At 39.6% G+C, this 12,454-nt stretch overlaps 1 protein-coding gene across 5 annotated transcripts in view; it reads right to left on the bottom strand.

Moving 5' to 3' along the window:
* The window catches only part of slc4a4a (solute carrier family 4 member 4a), a 279,906-nt gene extending 267,857 nt beyond the window's left edge, over positions 1-12,049 (bottom strand). For 2 of the 5 annotated variants that reach the window (XM_039758567.1, XM_039758571.1), the window contains exon 1: positions 11,686-12,049. In XM_039758567.1, the coding sequence (XP_039614501.1) occupies positions 11,686-11,708 (23 nt within the window). In that variant the 5' untranslated portion in view covers positions 11,709-12,049. Of the gene's footprint in view, positions 1-11,171; positions 11,389-11,685 lie in introns of those variants that run through there. The other 3 variants (XM_039758568.1, XM_039758570.1, XM_039758569.1) reach the window with 3 other exon arrangements.
* Between the last annotated feature and the right edge of the window lie 405 nt (positions 12,050-12,454).

Raw genomic sequence — 12,454 nt, 5'->3', positions numbered from 1 at the left:
ATTCATCAAAATCTCGACATCACATTTTCTTACTATTACAATACTTTCCCTATATTTCGCATGTGAGAAAGTAAAAATTATTAATTCTTACTGTATGCTGTGGGCATCTCCTGTATAATATTTATCATATTCATAGAGCTTTTATAGTTTTGAAGAGTGGACACTTTGTAAACAAACATTTTTTTTATGTTTCGCTAATTGTGCAAAAATGGCTAAACAAATTCTCACAATATTTTGCAAGGGCCTTGTCATTGGTCCAACTTAAAATATCGTATCAGGAAGAGGAGTTATAATGGAGTGGCAACTCAAAAATAAAAAAAGACATACAGTAGGGCAGATGTGGGGATCTACATTTCTCATCAAACAGCATGCTGTATTGGGACATTTATGTCATCATCAGAGTAAACAAAGTTTTGTAGCAGAATTTCCTCTAAGGCCATGGGTATGTACAGCGTATTCTTCTTGATTAACAGGGATAATAATTTCATTGTCTTGCTAGATTACAGCTTTTGTTTAAGAGTATGTCTTTTTGTCTCAGTTTTTCATCTATTTATTTATACCCAGGCAATGGCAGGTACTTTGGCTAGTATTCACATAAAATGAAGGCAGCTAAAATACAAATTGATCTATTAGTTTGTTTTTTTTTTTCCATACCTACTTTTTTGCAATATAGGCTCATGAGACAGATAAAATATCTTCAAATCTTCGACGCCTGTTTAATGTAATATACTCACCAACTAAATCAAACACCCCAGAAATATTATCATTGGATGCAGAAAAAGCATTCGACATGATTGAATGGAAATACCTTTTTACTATTTTGGAGAAGTTTGGGTTTGGCCCGAACATTTGTGCATGGATTAAATTACTGTATACTAACCCAGAAGCTTCAGTTTGCATCAATAACATTTGCTCAGACTACTTTAAACTAGAACGTGGCACAAGGCAAGGATGCCCTTTGTCACCACTGCTGTTTGCAATTGCCATTGAACCACTGGCAATACATTGTCGAAATACTGATCAGATAAAGGGGATTATCAGAGAAGGACTGGAACAGAAAATCTCATTATATGCAGATGACATGGTACTGTATATATCGGACCCAGAAAATTCTGTGCCTGCAGTCTTAGGAGCACTCACAGAATTTCAAAAGATCTCTGGTCTCAGAATTAATCTGAATAAAAGTGTACTCTTTCCGGTGAATTCTCAAGCATATAATATTAGATTAGACACCCTACCTTTTATCATTGCAGAACAATTTAAATACCTCGGGGTAAACATCACAAGTAAACATAAAGCTCTTTATCAACAAAATTTTGTCGTCTGCATGGAAAAAATTAAACAAGACTTGCATAGATGGTCAACCCTTCATCTCACACTAGCTGGAAGAATTAACACTGTTAAGATGAATATTCTTCCTAAGCTCCTTTTTTTATTTCAAAACATACCAATATACATTAATAAATCATTCTTTAAGCAATTAGATTCAACAATAACTTCATTTATTTGGAATTCTAAACATCCACGCATCAAAAGAGCGACCCTACAAAGACAAAAGGCAGAAGGCGGCATGGCTCTACCTAACTTCCAGTTTTATTACTGGGCGGCAAATATACAGGTGATAAGAACCTGGACACAAATAGAAGAACATATACAGGCATGGACCGCAATAGAAGCTTCTTTCTGTGGCACCTCTTCAAGAGAACCACCTCTTTCAACCTTCACAAACATATGCAGTTTTTAATATCTGGAAAAATTTGGAATTAACTTGCTTAGAGATCTTTATATAGACAACGTCTTTGCATCCTATGAACAATTACATTCCAAATTTAACATTCCAGCTACAAATTTCTTTCACTATCTTCAAATCAGGAACTTTGTTAAACAGAACCTTCCAGATTTTCCTCATCTTGCACCCTCATCCACGCTGGAAAAAATATTGCTCAATTTTGAGGAATTAGACTCCATCTCTACAATATATAAAATCATTTTACAATCCCTTCCTTTCAAAGATCCAAGAGGACACTGGGAAAATTACCTCTCAATTAATATATCAGAAAAGGAGTGGAAAGTAGCAATGCAGAGAATTCACTCGAGCTCCATATGCGCAAAGCATACAATTATACAACTCAAAATTATATATCGAGCACATCTGTCTCGACCAAAACTCTCCAAAATGTTTCCAGGGCATGATCCAACCTGCGAACGTTGCAACCAAGCCCCAGCCTCACTGGGTCACATGTTCTGGGCCTGCTCCAAATTAACATTATTCTGGACAAAAATTTTAATTACCTCTCAGACAGCCTTGGACTCACAATCCCTCTAACCCATTAACAGCTGTGTTTGGGGTTCTTCCAGAGGGTCTTAAAGTGGAGAAAGACAAACAAATTGTGATTGCATTCACTACACTTTGGCACGCAGACTTATTCTGATAAACTGGAAGAACCCAAACTCTCCTCTTTAAGTCAGTGGGAAACTGATGTGTTATATTATTTAAAATTGGAAAAATCAAATACTCAGTTAGAGGATCTGTGCAGACTTTTTCAAAACATGGCAGGATCTAATCAGTAATATTTTAAAATAAGTTTATAAAGCACAGAGAATTTATTAATTTAGGTATTTTACAAGCCTTAAATTTTACACGCTTGCTTGCTCTCTCTCTCAAGGGTGGGGATCGATTTGTTCTTAGCATAATTCTTTTTTTTGTAAAAACTTGATTGCTATGTATTGATTGTAATAAAATTAATAAATAAAAATTAAAAAAAAATATATATATATCTTTAAACTATTTGTAGTTACCCAAATTTAGAAGAGTGCAGGATGAAGGCAATAAATTTAAATTGAAGATTGTGTGCATTTCATGCTCGGATATTCCTTTCTGTGACAGCACAAACTTCTTCTGGAGGCAATCTTCCCAGCGAAAACAGAAAGACCTGTAAATTACCAGGCTACTCTGAAGCTCCCTCATTCAGAAAAGGATTTCAGCTGAAGGTTAATCAAATATTACCTGACTCGTGCTACCTGACATCAATGGTGGCAAAGCCACATCCCCAGAAACACTGGTTCAAATCCCAGCCTGAACACTGTCCACATGAACTTAGCACTTTCTTCTCATGTCCATGTTCTCTTTCTCTAAGTGCTCCCACTCCTCCCTCGTGTGGTGTGAGATGGAGAGGCATGTCTTCCTTGAGCCTGATTTTGCTGAGATAAATCCTGGGGATTCTGTTTTACAAGAAATTAATGAATAGATACCTGACGTCACACATTGTATCACATCCTCTATTGATCTATTGTTTTGATTTATTATGAAAAAGGGCAAAATCAAACACTTGATGAAGGCATCCTATCTTTACAACAAGGTCATAAAGTAAACCCTGCAGCAGTGTGGTTTCAAGTGTAGTTACTTACAACTTAGGCAACAACATCCACTACAAGAAGCAGGAATTTTCTGGAAAATCAAGATGAGGCTGGTGGTTTTTAGGAATGAAAAGTGAATACAATCCTAATGATGGTTCACGTGAACGGATGCAAGTAGGATAACAGGTGTTGACTTTTTTTGGATACAACTTGTAAAGCATTTGATTATAATGCAAATAATTCTGGTATCATCCATCCATCCATCCATTATCCAGCCCGCTATATCCTAACTACAGGGTCACGGGGGTCTGCTGGAGCCAATTCCAGCCAACAAAGGGCACAAGGCAGGAAACAAACCCCGGGCAGGGCGCCAGCCCACCGCAGAATCCTGTATCAATCTATATTTTAATATTACTTCTCCAAGTCTATATTTTTAAATGACCATTTCAAATGTACAAATACATTAAAACTTTAAAAACACATATGAAACTGCATGTAATTTGATCTGTAGAAGCCCTTATTCTCCTCATCATTATTTATCAGATATTGCAAAATAACATTTACTGCCTCAGAATAACATTCACTTCACAGCCCACTCTTTAGAAGAAATGTGAAGCTGAGTATATGCATATTTGGCACCTTATTGCAGAAATCACTTAAGATTACATTTTTATCACAAAAAACACCGAATTTGAGCCGTACCTGATTATTATATACATGATGAATACAGAGAAAAATGTTTTGTGAAGATTGTGCCAAAAATGAGAGTAACTTTGTCAATTTTCCATATCCAGTTAGCCTGTAATAAGATTGCAGTGAACCTGATCTATCATGGAGGTATTGGGCACATTGATAGATAGATAGATAGATAGATAGATAGATAGATAGATAGATAGGATAGGCACTATATAATAGATAGATAGATAGATAGATAGATAGATAGATAGATAGATAGATAGATAGATAGATAGATAGATAGAATTTTATTGATTATTAGTAGAAATTGAAGTATTATAGCAGCCAAGTTACAAAAACTACACAAATTAAACTCCAGATGAAATGACAAAATAAATAAATACATAGCTAAAATTCATAATGTACTGAGAAACATTGTTTACAAACCACAGAAAAAAATATTGTCTAGCCAGAGGTTATTAATATCTAATATCTAAAGGCAGCTGGTGAGAAAGAATGAACTAGATTAGCACACATTGGTAGAATTCATCCTGAACAGGATGGCAGTCCATCACAGGAAGACTATATTTGCTTTATAAAATGCTTAGATTAAAAATTATTAAAGTAAATAAAAGTGGAACAAACATTTATTTTCTGGCGACTTCATTTTTTTCCAGTACTTGATTATTACTTAGCAGAGTACAGAGTGATAGCAGTGTTTACCATGAACTGTGTTTGATAAAATAAAACTGAATGACTGATTGAACTACAAATGAATTGAATTTTACATAACTAACTTGTAATAGAGCAGAATAAACCTGTATAACACATATAACCCTATGAACTCTTGATAATCTGTATTATGAAACTAAATGGATTACTTTAAAATCAAAAATGCACATAAATGTACAAAAAAAAAACAGAACTGGCCACCAAAAAATTCATGGCTCAAGGTTTGATAGTCAAGAAATGTTTTCAAACTCCTATCCAACGTTGCCCAGGTTTTCAACAGCACAGATTACTGTAACAAAATGCAAACAGAAATGTGAAGCGTCATTGTTTGCACTGAGAATTCTCGGAAGTAGTGTTGACGCACCGAAAAGAAAGCTAGAGTAAATTCTTACAGATACTGTACAGTATATGCTTTCTTTTGCCACTCCTATAATAGCACGATTGAAAGAATCAGATTACTATTAAAATGACGTAAAAGGAAAGTAGACTACTATTAAAGCAATATACCATTACAAAAAGGTGACAGTATAATATGATTAATGCAAATAAAAGTGTATGTTAAGTTTATGCTGTTATGTTCTGCTTCAATAATAATAATCATCGCTATTTAATTAGGATATCCATATCATGAATAGTCTACTTGTCCTTGTTAAACGAATAAGCAATACAACGCTTAATAATAATTATAAATTTGCCATCATTCCAAGTTCATAATACACATTTAGATTATAATACTGAAAATCTTCTGAATCTGCATGTGATTTGCAAAATATCCACTTTTTGTGTGTCTTTGGGACTTTTCCAGTAAATAGATTATTCTGATTTTTTTAATTAAAATTTTATTAGAAATGCTGTATCTGTCCTAGTGTCTATATACAATACAATATACTACAATATATAAACACGGGGAATTCCAGCTTCTGTATGACATCTTGCCTGAAGAATGAACCTGAGTTGTCATGAAAGATGGGAAATTGTAATCTTTTTAATTAGCCAATAAAAGGTGTCATTTTGCTCAACCTCTCATTATACAATAATACAATTATGTTAATTTTTCATCAGATAAAAACATAATATAGAAATGAAGCAGGTTTAAAGAAAAACACCCACAATGAAGCACTGGTTATTAGTACCGTAGTCGCCTCACAATGTGTATACTTGCAGATGGGGGTCTTCGGTGTCAAGATTTGTTCATGTGGGTTTTTGCTGGGAATTACAGTTTTCCCATACCTTAAAGTTATACATATATATATATAAATATATATACAGTATATATATATATGTATATACAGTATATATATATATATATATATGCACAGGGGGTCCTGTTCCTACAACAATGTAACCTGAATTTTGGTGTAAGTCGAAACACACTCTATCCTAAGTCACTTACCTATCCTAACACATTTGCAAAATCATAATCTAGAACATAAAAACACAACTAAGCCACAGAAAAAGGAAAAGGACATAAATATACTGTACTGTACACTGTACTGTAGGAACAGCAAAATGAGTGTAAAAAAATCCTTAACTTTATTCTTTTTCACGTCTCAATTTTTTTATGGGAGTGAGTGTTGTAAACTCAAAACGTTGTATCTCGAGATGTTGCAACCTGAGGAGCCCCTGTATATGTATATGTATATATATAAACTCTGGTGGATTGGCGCCCTGCCCGGGATTGGTTCCTGCCTTGCGCCCAGTGTTGGCTGGGATTGGCTCCGGCAGACCCCGGTGACCCTGTGTTCAGATTCAACGGGTTGGAAAATGGATGGATGGATATATATAAATATTGCTTAAAGCAAATTTCACTTAACTCTCCTCATGTTTTCAAGAAACATATATCTTTATATTCTAAATTTTAAATTGTTAGTTTGTTTTTTTCCACCCAACCATCCATTTGCTGACCTGCTTAATTCAGTCTATGACTGCAATGCCAAAGCCCATGCCAGCAGCATCAGGGACTCAATGAAGTTCACATATCTATTCAGTGTTTTTTTTTTTTTGAAGAAATGAATGTTGATGGCAGTGTTAACTTCATGAATCAGTGTTCTTTTGATCACATTCATTCATGCATTTTCTGAACCTGCCCATTCCATTACTTGATCACAGATGGGCACAGACCGTTTCCAACAACACCGCACACAGAACACAGAGGAAACCTGACTAGGATGCCAATCTATTGCAAGCTAAATTCAAAACACGCCAGTACCCAACCACTGTGATCTATCAAGTGGGACAACACTAGAGTATCTGAAAAAAATAGCTCATAAAGATAGGGATAACATGCAAACCCCATGTAAATAGTGAATGATCCAGGAATGGAAAACTGATTCTTAGAGTGTACTGCACCACTATGCCAACCAACTTTAAGATATCTATCTATATAACCCACAACTGCATTTAGTTCAGTTTAGGGTCTATTATATATAGCATGAGGCACAAGGCAGATAGCAGCTCTGGACAGAAACTGCACCTCATCACCAGGGACTTCATGCACACACCTACCATATATTTACTCATACTGGGCCAATTCAGACTCACCATTTGACTTAACATGTCTCTGAGTTTTGGGAGGAAAAACAAAACACGCGGAGAAACAGGAAGAATGTGTAAACTCCCATGGTAGCCAGACCAGGATTTGAACACAGATTTTGGAACTTGTGAGGCAGAGTCCCCTCATATTTAGAAACTGCATTTAGAAAATAAAATAATTTCTACTGGTTTTGGTTACTGTGACAACTTACAGATGGAAACCTAATAATGTCTGTTGATGTAAGCAAGAATAAGCATCATAATGCTCTAGGATTTACTGCTTGAAACTAAATTAGATTTGTTGCATTAGTAAATTGTACCAGTTGCTTACTATGTAGAATCTAAAACTGATGGGTAGAAGAAACATGCAGTCTATTTAAAGTAAGTTTTCATTAAATGTTTGATGCTGTTGGCACAGTAGTAGCGCTGTTTCCTTGCAGTTAGGAGACCCAGGTTCGCTTCCTGGGTCCTCCCTGCATGGAGTCTGCATGTTCTCCCCATGTCTGCATGGGTTTCCTCCCACAGTCCAAAGACATGCAGGTTAGGTGCATTGGCGATCCTAAATTGTCCCTAGTGTGTGCTTGGTATGTGTGGATATGCCCTGCAGTGGGCTGGCACCCTGCCCGGGATTTGTTCCTGCCTTGCGTCCTGTGTTGGCTGGGATTGGCTCCAGCAGACCCCCGTGACCCTGTGTTAGGATATAGCAGGTTGGACGATGACTGACTGACTGACTGTTACAGAGGCGAAAATTAATTCTGTAAAATTCAACTGTAATCCATAAATCATGGATGGAAAAGAAAATAAAGAATATTTTAAAAGGTTCATACAGCTCCTATGGCAGGCTTGCAAACTTCTAGACTCAAATCTATCAAATCTGCTGAGTTAACCAGAACATCCCACCAGCCTGGAACTCTACTCTGCTTCAGGTCAGTGGCAACAGCACTGAACCCTTTGTCAGTCAGTCATTTTCCAACCCACTATATCCTAACACAGGGTCACGGGGGTCTTCTGGAGCCAGTCCCAGCCCACCGCAAAACACACACACACACACCCACACACCAAGGACAATTTAGGATCGCCAATGCACCTAACCTGCATGTCTTTGGACTGTGGGAGGAAACCCACGCAGACACGGGGAGAACATGCAAACTCCACACAGGGAGGACCTGGGAAGCGAACCCAGGTCTCTTTACTGCAAGGCAGCAGCGCTTCCCACTGCGCCACCATGCCGCCCGGACCCTTCAGTGCGAGAGGTATCTTAATTCCATTATAGTATTAAAAGCTGGGGTCTGCTTTAACTCTTTCAGGGCTGATGTCGACTTTTGTCGAAATCCAGGGGTAGAGCACAGTATTCAGCTGTAAACTGCGACAAAACTCTCCCTTTTAAGTTTGACTCTCGTTGCTAGCAGGAAAGTTAAGTAGCTTTGTTGATTTGAACTCAATTCCCTGCGTGAGTAGCGAAGAGCAAACAACCTCTAAAATGGCATCGACATCTGGCGAGAGACTAAAGCGAATGTTCAAGTTAAAGAGCTCCGTGAACATTTTACATATTATCACTGAATCGCACTCTGAGTTGTCGGACTTGGAATTTGATGCAAGTGATCAGGAGATCAGGACATCGAAAACGAAAGTGAGGTACCAGCATCAGCTGATCAGTCCCCAGATGATCGTGGTGTTTAACACGTTTGTGTAGCTGATATGCCTACGGCAGTGCTCGCCTGGGAGGACCACCACTTATAATGACAAGAGGTATAAACCATCAAACCAATTGCGTCACACTGCAACTGCCACCACCGCCCACCTGTGCGACGGCAGCCAGCCCACCGTGCATTCATATAGGCCATCAAGTTGCCCCCACACAGCCACTGCATCCAGAGATGCCGAACTTGCGCCAACAGCAGCCACAGCAGGCAGCAACAGACATTTTATGTCGATTTATGCATGAAGCCATTGCTTTGTGTGCTTTTCAGAAAACTGAGTTTTTTGGAAAAAAATATTCAGCCCTCAAAGAGTTCAAATGTGTAGATTATATACTCATACTGTTAAAAAGCTGCTTAACAAGACAGCACTCATTAATTTCTAGTCAACATAACATTACACAACATTCTCAAAGTGCTTAATCCAGTTTAGCCTTGTGGATAAGGCATGGAGCCTATCCAGACAGCACAAGGTGTCCCGGGCAGGCAGGCAATTCATCATAGCAGCCACTCGTGTTTACACCCACACTAATCAATCTAACCAGCAAGTCTATGAGGGTGTGAGAAGAAAATCGGTGTACTCGGATGAAAACCCATACAGATACAAACAGAACATGCAAACTTCACACAGATGATGGAATCTGTTAAGTGGCAACCCTTGTAGTTAAGTTATGTTTCGAAAATCAAATGTAGTCAAGACAGGGGTTCAGTGTCCAGTTGGTTTCAGTCTACAACTGGGCCAATGGGTTCACTACAGACTGCTTCTTCAAAGTTTGCTTTAACAGAGATGTACGGTTCTCAGTGCTATCACACACATTTATATGGTTATGTAATTCACATATACTGCGTATACATTTTCTAAATAGTCCATTGCAGGACCCACTTATGTACACATCCTCACTCACTCACTCACTCACTCATATGCGCCCACTTTAGGGCTGCCACATATCTTAATATACACTTCTGTGAGATGTGAGAGAAAAAAGCTCATAGACACGGAGAAAACAGCAAAGTCCACAAAGGTGACACCCGGACCTGAACTGAAACTTTGGAGCTGTAAAGTAGCAACACTGCCCACAACTCGGTCTCCAGATTTAACATAAAGACACTGACATGGGGTGGCGCAGTGGTAGCACTGCTGCCGTGCAGTAAGGACACCAGGGTTCACTTCCTTGGTCCTCCCTGTGTGGAGTTTGCATGTTCTCCTTGTGTCTGTTGGAGTTTGCTCCCGTTTCCTCCCACTGCCCAAAGACATGCAGGTTAAGTGGGTAGACAATACTAGGCTGTCCCTAGGGTGTGGTTGGGTTGTGTGTTTGTCCTCAAATGGACTGATGCTTTGTCCAGGGTTTGTTCCTGCCTTGCACCCTGTGGTAGATGAGACAGGCTCCAGCAACCCTGTTCAGGACTAAGCAGGCTAAACAAAACAACACTGCACAATTACTCCTGCACAGCTAATAATGAATGTTGATGTATTTAACATATTTAAAACATTTCCACTTTATGCTTCATTTTTAAACCATTATGTTCAGTTTTTATTGTTATCATTTTTGTAAAGTCAGCTTTATAACACATAGTGGTCCGAGTCTGTCTACAAAGAAACGCTCCATACTAAGCGTTAATAAACTGACTCAAAATGGAGATGTTAAGCCAAGGTTCCAACTGCAACTGATTGTTTCGATTTTCCATTTTCTCTTAAAAAAATCTTTTCAAATAAACATCTTCCAAGTCTATATCTAAACCTGACTTACTCCTTAACATTTCGAAAGGCAGTGGAGTCCACACCACCTGTCCAGGGTGCGAGGCAGGAGCCAAATCTGAGAAGGATGGCAGCTCCCTGTAAGATGCAGCCTCCCTTGTGGTAGCAATGAACCCAGAATGTACACAGCTTTTGAATGGAGTTGTTTTTTAAACATATAAATGAATTGTGAAGTCATGCAAAATGACACCTTTTATTGGCTAACTAAAAAGATTGCAGTATGCAAGCTTTTGAGACAACCCTACTTCAGGCAAGATGTGTATACATCATATAAATAAAATGTACGTGCCATCATTCTTTCTTGCCGCCTTTCTAGTAACAGTGACCTCAATCACATCGACAAGTACTGCAGTTCTAACACGTTTAAGTAGCACTTGACTGTCAGAAGCCTTTCGTATCAAGACAGACCCCCGTTTGCTTACCTGTATGATATCAGATTTGTTAGATTTGGGCCAATCTGTCACATTTTAAAGTTTTGTTTTTTCTTTTAACTGCACCTGGCTGGCCGGCCCTAACACAATGAATCCAGTAGGTTGTGCACTAAGGCGTTGAAACCCCAGTCCAGATGTGCAGACACACCACACCTGTCGCCTCTTCCTTCGCCCGCAACGGAGGTCTCTTCTTCACCCTGCTAGGGTCTGTCACGTGTGAGTCCCGCGCATCCCACCCCCTCCGCCCGTTCCCACGCGCGTCGCCTGGTGTAAATGAAACCCGAGCAGCACGCTCGCAATATGCTCAGCTGCGCCCCTGTCATCTGCTGCTCGGTGTTGGGTTACCTCTCCTCGGCTCCAGGCACTTTACGGGCGGGTGGAGAAAGTAGCGCAACTCGCTCGTATTCGCGCACCTGATTTGGGCCAACACGCACCGTGCTCACAAACCCGCCCTCCAACCCCCAGCGCCACTGCGCCTCGGCGAGCTTTGACGGCTTGTACTCACTTGCCCTTCTGGTAGTTGCTCATGTTGCCCCTTTTCCAAGTATGGACGCCGGGGGTGTGGAGGGTGTAAATCTCTAGTGAGTAGAGCTTGTCAGTCAGCCCGTCCGATGCCCCCTGTCCAGCCTCTGACTATCTCTCTCTCGGTCTGTCTCTGACTGCGTGTTCACCGCTCTCTTCTTTTATTGACTTCTGCTCGGTGCACTCATATCAGCGATAAGACGCGGGCCACTGATCTGCCAGTTAAAAGTTCGCTGTCGCCAGTGTCACCGGTGCCAACTGAACCACACCGCTTTGCCTCTTCAGACTCGCAACTTCTGCAAGCGTTTTTGTGTGCTCCGGCATATGCAATGCCTCGACGGGAGCGTCGGTGCAGAACTGCCACTGCTGCTCTTGTTTCCATATTTAAAGCACCATCCCTCCGTCCACGTCATGACCCACCAAGTGGGAAGTAGAGAGAAGGTCAAGGAGTTACTACGAAAACTCCAGGGCTTCATTCAGCCGCGTACAGTACGGCTGCCTAGATAGACGCCTTTATTTTTACCAACCACCAGTCCTCTCGTTCAGCTGGGAATGAATGGCAGCAGAGCAGAAGGGCGATCGAGGTCGGGGAGGCGAAGAATGAAGGATTTAGAAGGGCTCATGCCCTGAGATGATTTCATTCACCTTTTATATGTGGAATATCAGAATAATCACCAGAATTAAAATGAACTATTGTGAGGATACAATAGTTCATTTTAAAGGTATTGTGTGGGGACAAGGTTTAAATTTAA

This window comes from Polypterus senegalus, chromosome 7, assembly GCF_016835505.1.
Source record: "Polypterus senegalus isolate Bchr_013 chromosome 7, ASM1683550v1, whole genome shotgun sequence".
In the NCBI taxonomy this organism is placed as follows: Eukaryota; Metazoa; Chordata; class Cladistia; order Polypteriformes; family Polypteridae; genus Polypterus; species Polypterus senegalus.
The sequence above is the reverse complement of the archived record's forward strand: the minus strand, read 5'-3'. Positions and strand labels throughout refer to the sequence as shown.